This window comes from Pollachius pollachius (genome assembly GCF_949987615.1).
Source record: "Pollachius pollachius genome assembly, chromosome: 10".
Classification (NCBI taxonomy): domain Eukaryota; kingdom Metazoa; phylum Chordata; class Actinopteri; order Gadiformes; family Gadidae; genus Pollachius; species Pollachius pollachius.
Window position 1 is genome coordinate 8580950 of NC_136943.1, and position 20184 is coordinate 8601133.

Sequence of the window (20184 nt, forward strand, 5' to 3'; positions counted from 1 at the left end):
CACTGTTGGTAATTACAGCCACATGTCGCCCAGAGATCAGCAGATATAACGCATATCCTCCCATCTGTGTGTCACATATAATGACCAGCAGGATTAATCTTGTTCTAACACTGTGTATTAATGTGAAATGCCTCCAGCTGCGCAGGGCTCTGTGTTCAATATTAGAGTGCGGTTTTTAACACGCCACTGCGATATTATGGCCTTGAGCAAGCCATCTTTTCGCAATTATACCTAAAAGTTATTTATTTCAACATGACCGGAAACTAATCAATTTAGTGTTTGAAGAGATTCAACCGTAGAAATGACAGCTTATCACTGAATTAACATTGGATTAGAGGGCTAAAATTAACTGATTTCTTCATCCCATAATACTGGGATGTTTGTGTACGCATTTCACCATGCATTATTAAACATGCTTTGCAGTAAATGAACTCATACCAATATAACAGTTTGCCTTTGCAGAACAGTAACTAATTTCTTCTAAAAACTGAACACCTCTCTTCTCATCTCTCTTCTCCTACTATCGCCTCCTTCCACACCGGCCGTGTGCAGCATTTGTCTTAATTAAACCTGAACGTTCCTGTTGCCTTGAAGACAAATTAAAAGCTTAATTCAAATGCTGACATTCTCCCTCACTCACTAACAACTGTCTAATGCATAAGAAAGCAGGTCGACTCCCTAGGCACTTGTTAACAGGCATGAATGGAATTAACAACGAACAGGGTCTTCGTTGTACACCGGATAGTGTTATACATTGAGGACGCTCCCCGAAGCAATTTGATGAAACTGGATGCAACAGCTGCCACACCTCAAGGATCATTGCACAACAGCAGCATATTGAGAAAACATTAAAGTGCAATGTAAATATGTGTTCCCTCCTGATTGTGTAACTGCTGCCTGATGAGCTGAGAACAATAAATCAAGACAGCAGAGACAACCCCAATGTTTTTTTAAAAGAGATTGATTGAAGACACTGGCAACCTTATTTGCCAACCCTTTCTTCTTGCTTGCTCTAACACCTTAACTGGCAGCTTGTCCCAGCGTTCATTGTGTGATATTACAGCTCTGTAGCGACCTGTGATCGAATCTAGATTTATGAGGCATTCTCTGAATATTTTACGCGCCGCAGAAGTATGGCTTGGACTTTTTCTCATGGATTTATCCTGCATCATGTCCTTTGGCCAGCGCAGCAGAGCAGGGCGCTGTTTGCTTCATACGGCAAGCTGCGGAGGGTGCCGGGGTGATTACCGATCCTCGGAGATGACTTACGATCGGTGGGATCTCCAGTGTAAACAGTCTGATTGAGCCTGTATATTTTGCAATGCAGTCCTTGAGAGATAGGGGCTAAGGTAATGAAGAAGAAAACGACGAGCCACAGACATGTCAGCTGTAAATCACACACCAGTCCGGAAGCTGTGCAGGGCTAACTTTTCTCCCACGCAAAGGCTAGGGAAGCGGACACACACACACACACGCACACATGCACACACGCACGCATGTGTTGTTGGGCTGCAAGGTCCCTCAAAGTTAAGCGCAGCTGCCCGATCTTGTACCCTTCCTCCCTCTCAGTGTCTACCTCCAGCCAGTCCTGTTAAAGCTCTGGGTCTCAGGGGCTGTCCAGATGAGTATGGGCATCTGGGGATCTCACTCTCCCCTCTTCTCTCCAAATCTGCCCCCGGAGCTGTGGATACTTTGTCTCATTAGGAACTCTGCACCTGAATTCAGGACCACTTTGGCCTCAGTGGAGCGTAAGTGGATCCCAGGGGGATTTCATTGGCGGAACATCCGAGATGCCGCAATGTCTTGGTGTGTGTGTGTGCCTGTGTTCGTATGTGTGTGTGTGTGTGTGTGTGTGTGTGTGTGTGTGTGTGTGTGTGTGTGTGTGTGAGCGTGTTTGGAGCCTTACGCTCTTCTGCATAACTTGCTGGATAACTATTCAACACACGGCTCTTACAGCAGCCACCAGAGTCCCTCCCAGGAGCTGAAAGACTGTGGCACTAGTTTCACACCGCGTTGCTCCGGTGCCTTGCCGAGAAGGGAGGAGAGAGGGGGGCTGGTGCCAACATAGTAGGAGGAGAAGGCTGTGACATGGCCAGCAGCACCAGCACCACCTTGGGTACACTGTTGTGTGTGTATGTGTGTGTGTGTGTTTGTGTGTGTGTGTGTGTGTGTGCGCGCGCGTGTGTGTGTGCGTGTATGTGTGTGTGTGGGGGAGGGGTAGTGATCCATCCCCTAATGCAATGCAGGGTGACATCCCAGAGATTTCTCAAATTCCATTACATCTGATTCTGCTATGTCTGCCCGGTGCTTTTATGCAGGGTATTTTCTCTCCACAGGTTTTTCCACATATCACGGTTGGCAGAATAAGGCCACAGCCCAGACCCCAAATGCATGCTGGCCGGGGCGGTGCGTTTGATCTGGTTTCTGTAACTGTGTCCCTGTGGTGCGCTTCTCAAGGAGACACAGCGTTGCGCGGGCAGGTAACACCTCTCCACTCCGTGCTCCGTTGACTCTTGTCTTGTAAAAGAAGGTCAGAGCCGTTGAACTGGGGGGATTTTTCATAGGAACATTGTTGGTGGAATATGTAAATGGTTGAACCCTTTAAACCAGTCAGTGTATTTAGCGTGGATGACATAATGTATTCCTGGCTCGCTTTCCACTCCTTAAGGAGACGAGCTCCCCATGTCTTTTCTACGCGGTTATCCTTGGGCGCTCCAGTTTCTATCACCCTCCTCCGAAGATGTGCCGGTTAGGCTAATTGGACACCCCTAAATTGCCTTGTGTGTGAGAGAGAAATCCTGCAACGCATTGAGTGTCCCATTTAGGGAACATCCCTGTCTCATGCCTTGAGTCAGTTACTATCGGTTCTGTTACCGCAGCCAAGATGAAGCAGTTAAATGCTAGCTTGTGGTGGATAGAATTGCAGCGGATGCATTTTTCATGAGGCCGGCCATGTTGTGTTCTGGAATAGTTGTTGTCGTTCTATTTATCATTCGCACTCCAAATATACAGATTGCGTCTTGAGAACTGGAAATAGACGCCTGCGTTAGAATAAACAAATGCACAGGTCTCCGTAGATGAGAGCCTGTGAATTGAGTCTTCTGATCTGCATGTTTTCCATCCATTTGAGTGTGGACGTCCCCGGCAATCAGGAGCACTGGGACATCACTCATCTAAAATTAGATGGAGAATAGAACAATGTGTTCATCGAGGAGGAGGTGAGCTCCAGGCAAAAAACGATCGCGCTCTGACAGAGTTCGGGTGTTTAGACGTGATGTAAAATATAGAGTGTTTTTAATTCTCTCAAGGCAACAGGAAAGTACTTGAAGTTTCATTGTTTAATGTGTTCGTTGTGGCACATTGGAAAACGCATATAAACGGTTTTAAAATCACTGCATTGACACAGAAGACATGGCCCTGTTTAAACAAATGAAATGAACGCCTGATAGTTTACAAATAGTTTAGTGTAAGAGTTCAGTAAAAGAGGCTAGATACAACAAGGAAAAGAAGCTACGCTATTTATTCAAGATTAGCATGCCTCGCTTGCTTTTAATTAATCGTTATCGCATGTTTAATTTTTTATTATGGTGTAGTTGTTTCAGCTAAAGCTTTGAAGTGTTGCTATCTTCATTTTTCACAGAGATCATTGAATGATCCACCTATCTACTTACACAAGCTAGGGTTTGTTTGTCATTTAATCTACAGCAAAAAACTTTGACCTTACATTGTTGTCTTCCACCAGAAGAAAATGGACACACTTTCCATTAAACCTATAACTTATAACTTTTATTGGCAACTTCTCACTTAGAATTCATCTTTCAGATGCTAACAACATGTTATAAATGGGACTTCAATGTAGCGTAGCTTCATTTAAACAAGGCAGATGAAGGATCGACTTGGCCTACATACTAATTGCTTCTCAAGTGTACACAAGGTTGCAGATCCATATGTGTGGATGTGCTGTCATGTTTTCTCCTCAATTATTTGTTAATCACACATCATTCATTCTCAATCGGCCAATACTCCCCCATGGCCGCCCTGATTGCGACCCCAGACTTGGACATGACATTGATTAAAGTTTTTAAAAAGCAAATCCAGTTGACATCATTTCAATAACAAAACATAGACTTTGGAAAATAGGAATGCATAAGATAGACCTTTGAAAATCGAATTGAGTATATTTTGAATGGGTTCATTTTGGCCGTCTAAACACTGCCATTGCCTCTGTGCTAACCTCTGTGTTAGTGGGTATTCTAAACGTGTACATTTTTTCCCTGCTCAATTTGGTCTCGTTTAAACGTATTTTCCAACCTGGGTTCATCCCCAAAGGCCTTCCATATTTCCACAACTGTTTGGTTCCTAAAGGCCTTCTATATTTAACAACTGTTTTTCCCTTATGGCCTTCCATATTTCCACAACTGTTGGTTCCTGAAGGCCTTCCATATTTCATCTACTGTTTGGTTCCTAAAGGCCTTCCATATTTCCACAACTGTTGGTTCCTGAAGGCCTTCCATATTTCATCAACTGTTTTTGTTCCTTGTGGCCTTCCGTATTTCCACAACTGTTTTGTCCTTAACGGCCTTCCATACATTACCTACGGCCGATGCCACCAGACGCTCCAATAAGAAAACAACGCAACAATCTTATCACAGCAAGACAACGCCTTAGTTAGACGTTTTACTACAGTACTTTGAGAATAAAACTTTTTATAACGTCCTAACTTCGCCTCAGTATATCCTTCCATTGTTCTCTCTTCTCTCAAAAAACCTCACTGTTGATTATAATAATTCCACCACTCAAACAGGCTCCGGCGCGTTGTGAGACTCTTAATACCCAGCCTGTAATCATTGTGTCAGTCGTCCTGCCTCACGCTGAGCCAGCGCTCTGCAGAGTAAGGCAGGGGCCCGTCTTAAGAAGACAGAAGACAAAGTCGCGGGTCTGTCATGTATGAGATGCGTTCTGTCATTGAAGATTCCACCTAATTTACACCCGAGAGCGGGATTTGGATTATTGACCGTCTATGATGACGAGTTGGAGGCTATCTGGGTGCCCTGTGTAGGATCCCCTTGGTTATTGATCTGCTCGTTAGCAGTGCTTGAAGGGGTGGGAGGGAGTGGGCTTCAAACAGGGTCAGGTGAGTGTGTGAGATAGGGCACATTTCACCACTGATGCAGATTTTTGATAAAAAGCTGAACCATCGATTTCTTCCTATAACGTTACTGTTCGGGACGAGTTGAGCACGGGGTGAAATGTTCTGTATGAGAAGGGAAGAGGTACCACTCCTGATATATAGAACACAGTTGTAGTATGGTTATATAATATTGAAAATGATGTTATATGTGTATATATATATATATATATATATATAGTGTATGTACAGTATATTAAGTCACAGCTACCCTTTGACTGATTGACCACATTGGACCATGCATTTGTAGTGCTAACAGTAGTCCTGAATAGTTTCTTCCCTCGATACATAGAGCGGTCAACACAACACCACATACAGTTGTATGGGTTGGAGATGAGTCAGAACCTACAAACATGACCTTAGGATTACCTGGGTAAATTAGAACCTGTAGGCCTTGCATATTTACCCTTCCACCCATTAGCAATAAAGACTGAATTGTACTTGAACTTCGAGAGATGCTTCATGAACCACCTCCAGAGTGCAAGCTTGTTTACCTTGTGGCTCTGAGTAAACAACGAGTTGGACATTTACCACTTGCCGAGTCATACCTAGCCTGAAACAACAATATCACAGAGGATTAAGATTACGTTTCATCCCCTTCCTTGTTAATACATGAGGGATGCTTAATGCTCTTGCTGTATAAGCTTTTTTTAAAAGGCATTCATATGCACTGATCTGCATCCATATGGCTCGCTGACAAAGAGCTTTGAACCACAATGAAATGTCGACAAAAACAAAAGCTATGTGAAGTAGCTTTAACCGCCATTCCCATGCCAGCGTGCACTGATGATTGATGTCAGTTCATATATTCAGCTGTAACATGTGAGATGGTTTGAATACCTACCTTACACTAATTATACCCCTTATATATAACTTATATCCTTATATAGAGTGCCTTGTGTCACACTTAGCCTTAACCAAGTGTTATTTTTGGTCGTAGAACTTGTGTTGGAGGACATTTTGTGCCCCATGAGGGAAGACAGCTCTTCATCTATCAGCGATGTGAGACAGGTTTTTTCTTGGGGTGGAGTGCTGTTCTTTGCTTTCGCTCGCCCAAATCCTCTTCCTCGCAATGGAGCATTGTGGCGACACTGCAGAATACGTTAGCTAAAAATAGTGGCGTCTATAAATGGTGAATGCGATGCGCGGTTACTCTACCTTCCCCCATTTCTTGAGGATCTCTGAAGACGCACAGAGAGAGATAGACAGCAAGAGACAGTGAGAGAGAGAGAGAGAGAGAGAGAGAGACCTCAAAATGTCAACAAGGAGTGGTCTATTTCACTTCCTAAATGGCGCCAATTGGTGTATTTGGGATGTGTGGTGGGGAGGGACAGGGAACAGTTTTGCAACAGCAGCCAAAATGATTGTGATTCCAGCCCACACCAATGGAACGGCTCTTCTGCAGTGAGCGAGGAGATGCATGGAGAAGTGTGCTATTGTGCAGAAATCTGGAAGCGTGACTGATGAATTGTTAAGCCTCCGTTTCATTCTTCCCACTATGAGCGGTGAAAAGTAAGCGTGTTTAATTAAATCAATTTCGACTCAGTTTTAATTAAGATCTTGGACGTTTTCATTTGAATGGAGAGGAAGAAAGCGAGAAGAAAAAGGAGAAACGGAAATAGATTTTGAATCAATTTAATCAACCTTTTCATTCTCTTACAGTCAGGGGGATAATCAAATATCAATTAGCATTATACATTCTAACTACACAACATTGTCTACCCTACACATTATGACGGCATGGGACAAAAATGAAACAGCACAGTTGCAAAACAGAAGGCTAGGCAGTGCCCTCCTAGTTGACCGAAGCCACGGGCTCAATGCACTGGATCGAATCCACCAAAAAGAAGAAAATGCATTGAACGGTTGTTGATATTTCAAACACTAGAGGTGAAATGACATGCAGTTTGAGTGTTATAAGAGCTTACTAGTTATAAATGTGCCCTGCGTGGCCGTGGTGATACGTCATCGCTTGCAACTATCTCAGTACACCCTGAGAAAAGCTAAAGAGCAACAGTGGGTAATTGCACATAGTGTTTTGTGCGTGTGTGTCTGTGCGTGTGCCTGCATTTGTGTGTGTGTGTGTGTGTCTCTGGCTGTGTGCGTGTATGTGTGTTTATGTGTTATGTGTGTTCGAGACGTCGATGATGAGCTAATCGTGGTTAATAATGTTGCCCCTGAGGTTGCGTTGTTGGTTGAACCAGCGATGTAGCTTTAAGCGCCTGGTTCGCGACCGCGGCTCTGCTGTGAAAACTAGGTTTGCTGTGCCGCCATCTCGGAGTGGCAAAGTGTTCAACCCCAGCAGGAGTAACCTGATTCACACATTTGCATATCACGATAACACTGTGTGTACATAACAAATCAACAACTCTGAGTGTGGCCCCGATTTGTTGTGCTCTGAAAGTCCTCCTGGCAAAATAAAGTGGCCATTGTTTAAGTTTGTTTTTACATTACAGTAGGTGTCTTTGACGGTGCTGTCTATAGTTTTCTCTTTTTCCTTCGCTTACCCTGTCCCATATTGTCGTCAACTCTCTCTAACTCTCTCTCTCTCTCTCTCTCTCTCTCTCTCTCTCATCACTCTTGTGTCCCCTACCCATTCTCCTTGTGTTTCTCTCTTTCTCTATTACACACAGACACACACAAGCACACACAAACATACACACGTACACAGGTGTCTGTTTAGAAATCGCCTTCACGTTAATACACACACAGACACAGACACACACACACACACACACATGCATACACACACAGACACATGTGACACTCTCTATTAGAGTCTATATTTTCTCAGCAGCTCTGATTGCCACATATTCTTCCTTTCTGGGAAGCGTTCCGGAATTCTAATGCGCCGGAAGTCCTGGATGCATTTTTCCAACTCCTGCTCCGGAGTCATCCTCTCCTTGTTGGCTTTCCTCTTGGCGGCTTCCCGGTCCCGAGCACCAAAGGTTCGCACCCGCAGCATATCCGTCTTGCGGCGCATCTCCGCCTGCTGCAGCATGGGCGACGGCCCCGTCTTCACGGGCCGGTCCAGGGTCTGGACGTTGGGCCGGCGGGTCACCGGCCCGCGGATCACCGTGCCCTGGGGGGAGCTGGCCTCCGACTGGGTCTCGGAGCAGGAGGTGGAGAGGTCGTTGAAGGAGGTGCAGCTCTCGCCCTCGCGCTCGCTCTTGTGGCTCTTGCAGCAGCAGTCACAGTGGGAGGATGACCATCGAGAAGACCCACCTACGGAATGAACACACACACACACACACACACACACACACACACACACAAACACACACACAAACGCACAGACGCAGGCACACAGGCAACCAGTTAAAAATGTTGCCAGCTGCCTTGGACATATTGCAGCACAGTAAACAGTGTGTCAGCCTTAATCAGTGGATAATGAAAGCCATTATTAGTCTGAATGATGAGTGATTGCAGCAGTAATTACGGCACGCAGTAACACTGCTAACAAACCAAAATCCAGACTCGCGAAATGAATGTCGACGTAGACATACACATAGCTTATTTATGTAGCCCGTATCTTAGCCTTTGACCTCTAATTACTGATTCACAGAGCCGACAGGCATCATGCCAAATAGTGATTGTCCGTCAAAAATGGAAATCTGTCTGCCTTTAATGGGTTATATTTCCGCGTTGATGATAGAAAACCGGTCAGAAGGACTGAATTGGTTTTAATCGATGGCACAGAGCAGGTAATATAATGCAGAGTCGTAAGCATAACATTAAAAGAGATCACTTGTTTATTTCCGATCTAATCCAGCCGTATATAAGTAAATTAATGTCAAGAAAACACTTAGGCAATCTTTGCCGCCTTCAGAACGGATGTCCTAGGAAGTGGGGACCCCTCTGGGAGCCCAACAAGGTAGGACAAGGTAAACAGGAGGCATAACTCATCTGGAAACAGAATGGGGTCAGTGAGTATTGAAGTGAACCCCCCCTCCCCATTCGGTGACCAGGACCCAATGTCACGCACAGTGGCTACACCTAGAACAACCTGATACCAGCAGCACAGCTTATGAGAAGCTATAATATAAGTCCTGCCCCTCAGCACTCACACACACCTTCCAGTGTCTTTCCCTCTTTGGGCCAGTCCCTACTTGGTCCATTATGAATCTGAAACACGAGAGCGTATGAGTGCTGGGAGTGTCGTCTGGATAAATTCCCGGATTTCCCGAGTCAATAGCCGTAATGGGTTTGAAGAAGGCCCCGGCGATTCCCGATCAGTCTCTCCGTCTTTCCTTTAAAAACTTTAATCGTGCTTTTGTGACGTACCCCGATCGATGGATCCCTGTTCATCGTCCTGTCATTCCAATTCGTCTAACACAATTTAGAAGCCAACCGTGGAGATTAAACGGTGTGTCTGATCACCATGAAGCCATAAGACGGGAACAAGACTTTTAAATCTTCCCGAACAGCTCCTCCTCACGTTGTATTTCCACACGCCCGATAGCGGTGATAAATCACTCTGAGCAATTTGGCCCCATTACCGCCTAGCCCCGCATGCCCACATTCATATCGAACCGAGATCAAAGAGATTTTAACCTCTCAATGCTCTGCTATAATAATGTCCTTATCGCTGTGGCGCTATTAGGCCGCTAGCAAGCGTGGGAGGGAGGGACTGGGAGAGAGAGAGAGAGAGAGAGAGAGAGAGAGAGAGAGAGAGAGAGAGGAGAAGGCGGAGAGAGAGAGAGTTGCTAACAGCTTTTTAATAGCTAATCCATGGGTAAAGAGCCCCAATCAGAGGACCAATTTCCCGCCATAGAAAAATGAACCACGCTGGGTCCAGCCGACCAGCAGCGGGAGGCCATCTGAGGCGAGCGTTTCATGGAGGAGAATCAAGAGGAGGAGCTCCGGGCATCTCATCTAAAGGGATAATAGATACTGCCAGAGTCTACAGGGGCAGCCCATTTAGGGATCTGCCCAGAAAACCAATAATAGTATCATTGAAGATACAGGCTGTGCTCTGGAAAAATGAATTGTTACGCGGCCGCTTCTATACTGTACACGTACCCTCCTTGTAAGGACTATCTGTTTTTTTCGTGCCACTTACTGCCAACGTCTTAATACGATGGCCTGTTGTTAGCATAGGTGTTTGCTTTAATATCTATTTTTTAATGCATCCGTAAAAGGGGAGGAGGGTGCTGCACAGAAAGGTCTCTTCGATATTATATGTGCCAGAGTTCCACTTCGCAAGAAGGAAGACAAGGGATCTGCCGGGAACCTGTACAGTACAGCACATTTAAACGAGCCGTATATATATCGCTATACACTCCCATGTGTTCCCTGCGAGGTCGTTGATTGCACTGTGGTTTTTCAATATGCTCTGCCCTACGGATCATATTGCAGCGGCGCCATTAGAAGATTGGTTCTACTGCTTGAACAGAGAGGCTCAGTGGGCATACAGGCTGCAGCTCTGTGCGAGTGCAGAACTCATAAATATCACAGGGAGGGAGAGAATAAGAGGGGGAGAGAGGGAGCCATAGAGAGGGGTGGGGGGGGGGGGGGTAGTTCTACATTGGGGAACAGAACATAGAGAGACTGGCATGTCACAGGACCATTTTCCCAAAAAAAGGAAAAAAAACATTTCCATCTCTCATGACAGCAGGGAGTTTAATAATGCCGGTGAAATCGCAAGACTTTGAGCAGAGCTTCTGAGTTTCTGCGTGCCAAAGCATGTATGTAGCTCATAGTAAATGCCAGCACTGTAGAAGCAGGGTATTGGGGTTATGTCTGCGACCAGTCTGTGACACATGGACCATCATGAAAATGTCAGTGGATATATTGCTGGACAGCATTGCATGATGTTTATTTATTTATTCCAGACTGACTCATTTGATATTTAATAATTGTGGCGTCGTTTTTCTCTTTTTTTGCACAACAATCTGGTGTTGTACTACAGTGGATGTTCCATACCCTTGTGAAGTACTATTTTTAGCGCACAGCAAACTTTCTCATTGTACTGTGAACACTAAGCCCAGTAGCTAACTAAGCTATTATATTCAGACTGGCTTTCTGCATCCGTGCTACAGAAAGCCTAGCTGACTGGGTATTTATTCCAAAGTGTTTTTCTCTAAATATAATCCATAACTATAGTATCATCTGAACATTTGAAGTAAAACTACTGAATATATATTATTTAATTGTGTATTACAGTCAGGTTTAGATTTTTTTGCTAAATAATGTTGAACAATCTGAGGTTGATGCTGATGTTTTTTATTTTTTATTCTATATACTCACACAAAACCGTTTTCTGCCTTTAAATATAAATGTAGGGCTGCAAAACATCCAAGAACAAGGAATACATTCGGTTCAGAATCTCAGCTTCTTAGTTTAGAGTATGCTTTGACGTCACTTGCCTGGCATTTTCCGCGTGAATAATACAGCAGCTAAGCTTATAGTGTAGCTGAATTGATCTCGTTTCAGCGACCGTCCTACGGTATACTCTCCTGCTCTCCTTTTTCCAGCAACCAAAATTCAACCAAATTATCAAAGCCACTGCCGCGGGATGGGGGCTGTTTACGTGCTCGTTAACTCGCAAATTAGGCCAGAACGGCCTTGCGAGAGGGAGGAACAAAGTCTGCGAAGGAAACGACTTGTCATTGCAGTGGCAGGCTAAGTGTTCTGAGAGGCTCGAGTGGCTTCTCGGTAAAGAGTCATTTCAGCAGGTCTCTCCTCGCCTTGACCTGTGAATAAAGCTGTCATCCCGGCAGGTATAATGTCCATAACCTCACAAATGCCTACAATAACATCTGAAAGCTTTTCATCCCCTTCTGAATCCATATTTGTTCGCACCCACAGAGCTCCTTCATTTGGAAGCAGCCCCCCCCTTCGGTGCCTGTGATGAGAAGTAACAGCTTCACCCAATAATCACCTGCGTCCACAACAGGAGATGTCATACAGTTATTCTCTCTCTCTCTCTCTCTCTCTCTCTCTCTCTCTCTCTCTCTCTCTCTCTCTCTCTCTCTCTCTATCTCCCTCTCTGTAATGACTTTGGGGCCTGAAAATGATCTGCTCTCCGTGAACCCATGCAGGGACAATTTTATCGGCTGATCCTGACACCCGCGCTCGACAGATTGATCTACTACCAGAAGCTGGGCGTGGGGTAGGAACAGGGGGCCGTCGACGACTGCGACCCGGGCCCCGACGGGTGGGTTGAGCGGCACTGCGTCCTGACTAAGGGAGACGAACAAGCGAGGCGGACAGACTGGAGAGTGTATGTGTCAGCCACCCTCCCCCCGGCGGGCGAAGGCCTAGACACCGCTGGCCCCGGCGCCGTCGCCCCCCTCTTGTCCTCATACCCTCATCAGGGACTTGATGGAAGGAGATGTGTCCGAGATGAGGCGAGGGAGGGCATGTCGTAAGCGCTTAACCGCCACGGAGGCGGACTGGATGCCCCTGGAGCATGGGGGGGATACTGTGAGAGGTGGGTGGGGACGGGAGTGGAGGGGAGGGGGGGCAGGTCCTCTCCGAGTGCATTTTTAAAACCTCTCAGAGCCACACAGTGACAGGAGAAGGGGAACACAGAGATCCCATTTGTTCCAGACGAAGCACCTACACATGGCAATACAATCACTGTGGAGCCGAGACATTATCTCGGTGGATTGCGGCGGATCAATGATGCAAATAATCATTGCCTTGTAAAATACAGCTGATGAAGCTGAGCTGGAGGTCAAACAAAGTGTAAAGAATGGCCAGGAGCCAGAGTGTCAGCCGCTGCAGCTGCTAATTGGCAGAGAAGATTCAGGGTCAATGGATTTCTGCTAGCTGGCTTTACACTTTACTTCATTTATGGAAGCTGAAGTTGCATGAGAGCAGGTGCCTTTGTCTACAGAGACCTGGCTAAATACACAGAGCAACGCCTTGACTCCAACACAAACACTCTGTGGGTTGTTCAGAGTGGCGTCGTGTCGTATGAGGGGGATTATGGGTAAAGAGTCTTAAACCCTGGATCATATCCCGAGCTACAAATAATGGTAGGGTTTCCATACATTCAGATTCACATTCATTCTTCTCCTTCTTCATCCTCCTTTCCTTCTCCTTCTTTAACGAGTAAGGATCCTAAAATGTCCACGCACACCGTCCTAAGCATCATGAAAGTGATTGAACAGCTTTTTATAAATAGAAACTAGTGGCCTTTACGAAACAGATTCAAAAAAGGCTTGCAGGATAAGCCAGACTTGGAGCTCTCAAGGTTCAGTACTTACATCATGAGGGAACGACGCAGACACATATAGCTTACCGGGCCCGGCCACTTCACGGGCCCGTTGCTTTGAGGCTAGTGTGAGTTATTCATGAGAGCTGCATCCATCTCCAGCAAGCACTACCGATCCATCCTGGCTCCGAGCAGGCTGCCAGGGAGCCATGGGACAGCCCAATCTCTACCTCCGTTGCGCCCAGGCGATGGATTGCTTTCCCCTACCTTGCGTCCCCTGTTGACTTGTGGGCCATTGTGCGAGGTCCATTATCAGCGGCAAATCGTCTCATTCATAGGCCTGGATGAGAACGGCACCTTTTTTTTTTAGAAGGAGTTCACCAGCTGCCGTGCGTAATAAGTCTCCACCTATTTATGGTGCTTATTTCCCACACACACCATAGCGCCTAACGCTTTAGGAGGTGTGGGGGTGGGGCTTGGCCTGGGGATAAAGTCATCACTCCCTAGCCTGACCCTTTCGCAGTGCAAAGACAGGTTCTCTGTTGTAACCATCTGTGTTCAGTGTCGCCTTTGAGCCATTGCCCGGATGTAAATATATGTATATGTTGCTGTTTTTCGTCGGTTATGATTGTTTTATTCATTATCAAGATCTCGGTTCACTGCCATTCTGAATTATAATTCTGCTCTTGCGGCGGAATTATACCATCAGAAGTTGCTTTTCTTAAAGCTGGAGTTTGAGTGCTTGACTCGCTCAGTGAAACGACGCAGGGAAACCGCTGTAGCAAAGCGCGACAAAATGGCACTAACGCCGCCACTGCTTATGCTGCTAAGATACTGTAGGCAGAAATAAGGGGAGAATAGACAGTAACAGTGCATTTGTTCAAACTGTTTTAACATGTGCTGGTTTTTGTATAAAAAGGGGATAATTGGATGCAGCTCTCCAGAGTGTCATTGTGAAACACTTTCAGTGTTTTCAGTTCTCAGATAGCTCTTTAATTAGGTAATCCTCTTCACCGGCCCCTAGAGATAATTAATAACACAGAGTCTGGTGCAAAGGGCCAAAAGGAGGATTAATCAATAAGCAGAGCTGTAAGGTCATCATTATTATCTAAAGAATATCTCTCATAAGTGACACTCTTCAATTCTGATTGACAAACCTACCGCACTCCCTTGGTGAGAAACTCATCTGTTAAGACCATCTTATTAGTAATATATTAAATAATATATTAATTTTCTTTTCTAAGCTTGATGTGGTGCTGATAATCCTGTTTGGTGATAAAATTAATATTACTGCGAGTATAAAAACCTTAAAGCCTGGATTAGAATGAAGAAACAAGACAATATGTACAAAGTATATGTAATAGACATATACAAAAGATCGTTTGTATGCGTCTGACGTGCTAAATCAATGCTGACCGGTTTGCAACTCTGACAAGTACTTATACAGTTGAACTTTTACAAATCCCCTGACACATGAATCCAACAGCGAGATGTCATTTGACAGCAATACCGAAATGTCAGGTTAATATATAACAAGTTGTTCTTACAACGTATCTGTAAAACAACAAAGATGTAATGCAATTCAATGCAAACTGCAGTCTGTCAAAAAAGACTGTACTAAACTTGTGATCAGCAGGTACCCAAATTGAAGTAATCTGTCAACTTCATTGGTTTATCCATAGTGATGTGCATTATCTTATCAAAGCAAATAACCAAATACTAGCTGATATCTATGCCTACTAACTAACCAATAAATAAAATAAGAATAATTCAGTTGTTGACCAACCTCAGCCACTTACGTTGTCAGTGATGGTGGACTTTGCCATGAGAATGGATCATGTGACTCATGTCGCATGACTCGTTATATGTCTCTTGTCATTTGGGAGGATATTGGTGTCTTGTTGTCTGTCGGTCACCGGGCTAATGACGGTGAAACACTTTGTATTTCTCCAAATGTGTGTGATTAAATTGTGTATTTGATAGTCCCATACACTGGAGGTTTTTAAAGGCTAACATGCATCCTAACCAGTTCAATATGAATGATATATCGTTACTGTCAGGTGCAACACCAACAAAAAAACGCTTATCAATGATTTATTTATAGAAATCCATTTTCCTTACATAAAATGCAGGTATAGATATAAACAGTATAGTGTATCTACAGCTAATTATATTTAAAGATTGGGTGACAAGGAATCCACCGGTGTATTGACTGTATTGCAACGGAGAGAAGAGTTGAGTGAAACCAAGGGCCAGATACTATAAGCCCTAATGTTGGCCTGGACTCCATCCAAGTGAAGACAGTGCATCGTCTTCACTTCACCGGGAAGCCCTCAGATGAACTAGAGCTGGAGCTTTATCGGCCCAGCACTTCCCAGCAATGAGTGGATGATTATTTCAAATGGGCCTTTTTGAGGCTCCGCTCACAAATGAAGTGGAAGATGGCAGGAAGGCCCAACAGGACGGCTTGATAGCCGTTCTTTAGGTTTCCCTTTGCAGGATGTGGATGTTTTCGCACTGCATATAATGCCGTCTCTCATGTGATTATGTGTACTATTCTTTGTTTCACCACCCCAGAGCCAGCGTTCCAGTGTTTTGGTCAAATCAATTTCACATAAATATTGTTGTTTTTCATCTGACTGCCTATGTCTGACTGCCTCCAGGCATTTGAACATATACAATTGTTCAGCGTGAATTTCATTGAATGTGTTTTATGTGGTTTTTTTTATGTTTAATTTACCTTTGTAACACCATGTGCATCCTCCCTATACACACATCCGCACCCATATCCCCACCTATAACCCACACCCACATCCACACCTGTATCTCCACCCACATCCTCACCCCCGTCCCTCACCCACCCATCGCATCCCACATCCGGAACCATGCTGCAATGTTTGCTCTTAATGATGGATGCTGACCGCTGTGAAGTTATGGAGACGGGAGCTCTCTCTCTTTCTCTCTCTCTCCCTCTCTCCCTCCCCCTCTCTCTCCCTATTGCTGTCTCTTGCTCTGTCTGTCTCTCACCCACTCTTTCTCCCTGACTTTATCTCCCTTTATCTGTCACTCTCTCCCTGTCCCTCCCCCTCTCCCTTATCTCTCTCTCACTCTTCCTCTCTCTCCTTATCTCTCTCTCTCTCTCTCTCTCTCTCTCTCTCTCACACTCTGTAAACCTCTCTCCTTCTGTCCTTATCTCTCTCTCTCCCTATCTCTCTCCTTCTCTCTGTCTCTCTCTCTGTGCCTCTCTCTCTCTCTCCTAATCTCTCTCTCTCTCTCTCTGTCACTCTCTCTCTTGCTCTCCCTCTCTCTCCTTCTCTCGTTATCTCTCTCTCTCTCTCTCGTTCTCCCTATCTCTCCCTATCTCTCACCCTTCCCCACACCGTGTCTGGCTGCTCCTGATATGTCCATCCATCATCTCCAGTCAACCCCTGCCTCAGAACCCTTCCCGGCTATGCTTCCGTTTGCCCTCACCTTGTCCACTCTTCATTAATCCCATCATCTCTCCATCCGTGTCCCTGTCTCTCTCTCTCTCTCTCTCCCCAGCTGCAGGGAGGGAGGTCGGTGATACAAGCCCTCTCCTCTTCTCTGTTTCCTTCGTCCTCGATGAACTCCCTCCCTCTCTTCCTCTCTCTCCCCCTCTCTCTCTCACACCAGCATTGGGGGGGGGGTGAAATGTTGGTGAAACCTGCCTTCTCTCATCTCCTCTGTCTCCTTCGTCTTCGCTAAACTCTCTCCCTCTCTCTCTCTTTATCCCTGTCTGCATCAGCCTCCCACCCACACTGTTCTCACCACCACCACCACCACTGGGGCCATAGTCTGTCTACTGCTTTGGATTCTTTCCTCTTTTCTATCCGTTCTTCTTGGTGCCATGAACAACTTTGAGTTCCTTAGTTCCGTGACTAAGCCCCGAACTCCTCCATCCGCTCACCTTTCTCCCATTCACACTCCCTTCCTACAACATGGGCCCTTAAGTCCCTTCTGCTTATCTCCCTCCTCCTCCCCACTGTCTCCTACTTACCGCCATGCTCTGTGCTCCCTCTCTCCCTCTCTCCATGTCCCTCTCTCCCTCTCTCCATGTCCCTCTCTCCCTCTCTCTCCTTCTCTTGCTCTTTAGCTCTCTCTCTCTCTCTCTCTCAATCTCTCCTTTTCTCTCTCCCTCTCTCTGACCCTGTCTCTCACTCCCTCTTTCTCCCTCTCTCTCTCTATCTGTCTCTCTCTCCCATTCTCTTTCTCCTTTGCTATCTCTCTCTCTCTCCTTGTCTCTCTCTTCTTTCTTCCTCTCTTGTTCCCTATCTCTCTCTCTTTCTTCCCCTCTTCCTCTTTCTCCCTCTCTCCTTCTCTCGCTCTTTATCTCTCTCTCTTTCTCTCCTCCTTCTCGCTCACTTTATCTCTCTCTCTCTCTCTCTCTCTACTCATTTTGCCTATCCATCATCTCTCCCGAGTTCATTCTCTAGCTGGTGTCTTATTTTTTCCCGTGGCCCTCTATACCACTAATGCGTCTATGGGTGTGTCTATGTGTGTGATGGGGGATGCGGAAAGCATCACACTGCATGATGCTCCTGTACTACAGCATATGGTGCCTGGTAGAGGCCGGGGAAGCACGCGAGAAGGGGCTTTGCCTCATCTATGTGGGTCGGACACACACCTATTTTAGTGCAGTTTCACTAATGACAAGTCAATACTACTTTATTTAACACTACTACAGACTACAACAAACTACAACAGTCAATACTACAATAGTAAATATTACTACAGTGAATACTACTACAGTTAACACTAGTTCAGTTTGTACTACTACAGTCAAGACGACTACAGTAAATACTACAACAGTTCATACTACTACAGGCCAGACTACTACGGTAAATACTAGTACAGTCAGTACTGCTTCAGTCAATACTACTACAGTTAACACTACTACAGCTTTTAATACTACAGTCAATACTGTTAGTACTACTGACACAAACAGAGCAGATCATTAGTAAACCTTATGTCTGAGACCCCCCCCCCCCCCCCACCAAACACACACACACACACACACACACGCACACACACACACACACACACACACACACACACACATATGCACGCAGGCAAACACATACACACTCCCACTCACAAGCACACACAGACACACACCATCCCATCAAATGCATGTTCTTAGCAGTTTTCCAAAGGGAGCCATTTGGAATAATGGACAGAGTGCTTTTTAATTGGCCATATGTTCCATCTCCTCCCTCTCTGATGAAAGAAATGAAAAACATTACTGCCAGTGAGGGCATTTGGAGACGCATCAACTTTTTTTTCCGCATTAGCCTTCTAAGTGAATGAAAAAGCCCTGACATCTTAACTTACTAATCTTACTAATCCTGTTATTTATTGATAGCACAGCCCCACCTTGCACAAGTCAGTCAGTCTGTAGCAAATATTAACATGGAGTCGGTCGTCTCAGCTTCCATGAGGTCAGAGGGCAACTTTGCCTCTGAAACCAGATTGAGCAGAGAAGTTTGAAGTCGATGTGATGCTGCTGAGACCAGGGGGAGTAGGAGGATCGAACTCAATCCTGCCTCCTAGCGATAGGGTTTAACTACACTGACCTCTTAAGCGCCTCAATTTGGGCCAATACATGAATGGGGTTTATGGGCGTGTCGTTGGTTTTTATAGGAGGAAATCTTCACTTACGGTAGAACACGTATTGTGTGTAATTGGACCAGACCCTGTCGTCCGCGTAATGACCGATCGAGGACGAGGTGAGGGACGAATTGCAGGCTACGATGTGGAAGCCGTTCTCGGACAGCATGTCGAAGGCTCTCTCCAAATGTCTGAACCTAAGGAAGAACCGGCAGGTGTAGCGGTCCGGTGGCCTATCAGCATCCCGGTTCTCGTTCAGGGCGTCTCCAAACACTTCTTTGGCCAAGCCAATGCGGCCGCTTATAAAGATCCTTGGCACCTTTTTGGCTTTGGCGTCTACTTGGCTTTCCCTGCCCCCCGTGGCGCACGCCCCTCTGAAGCCGACCGTGATGTAGCCGTACCTGCGGTCCAGAGAGTAGGATGACAGGAACCTGTGCTCGCTGACCTGCGAGCCATCTTCAAAATCACTGCAGTCATCGGACACTAGTTTGGAATCGTCCGATGACAAAAGTTTGACCAATTCGGGCAGCTGAAAATACTCAGCCTCCCTTTTCAGCCTTCCTTTCTCGGGGAAGTGGTCGGGCAGGACCACCTGCTTGTCTCGGAGGTAATCCAACACATAACGAAATAGAAAACCGTCCCTGTCAATAAAGAAACGTCCTCTGGGGTCCCGGGCCAGGTCGTTAGAGGAGCCCTTCTTGTTGGAGAACAGTTTGCCGAATAAAGAATTGGGGCTGCTGGTTAGAGTGGCGTGGCGGGTGTAGTACACCTGCCCCCCTACGTTGAGCTCGATCACGTCCGGTTGAGGGTTCGCCACTGACCCTTGCTCTTGTGTCTTCGTTTCACTTAATGCCATTTTTATAAAAGGATTCGAGTTTTTTAGACGACGCTTGATTTTAAGATGATCAGGAAGTTCAGGGTAGGATGGCCAGCTGCATGATGCTGCAGGCGCACTCACTCACACACGCACACACACGCGCACGACCGCGGAGCGTTTGTTCACAGCTCTCTGCTCACCTTCGGTCTCTCCTGTAACATCCCAAGGTGTGTCCATATCCTCTAACTCCACGCGTAAGTGTGATCGCAGAGGGCGCGTTCTCCCCGACTCGCGTTGATCCAGACAGCCGCCGAACGCATTGTACAGACACAACCCCCTCAATGTGTTGTTACTCAGACTTCATTGAGAAATAGTAATCCGGAGACG

The 20184-nt window shown here is 45.9% G+C and overlaps 1 protein-coding gene across 1 annotated transcript; it reads right to left on the minus strand.

Annotated features, from left to right (window-relative positions):
* Positions 1–7961: 7961 nt before the first annotated feature.
* On the minus strand, positions 7962–19836 carry kctd16a (potassium channel tetramerization domain containing 16a; the record flags this gene model as incomplete). The annotated part of the gene is made up of 2 exons (XM_079744634.1): positions 7962–8413; positions 19032–19836. The coding sequence occupies 2 exons, from the start codon at positions 19834–19836 to the stop codon at positions 7962–7964; spliced, it is 1257 nt and encodes a 418-aa protein (XP_079600760.1).
* Between the last annotated feature and the right edge of the window lie 348 nt (positions 19837–20184).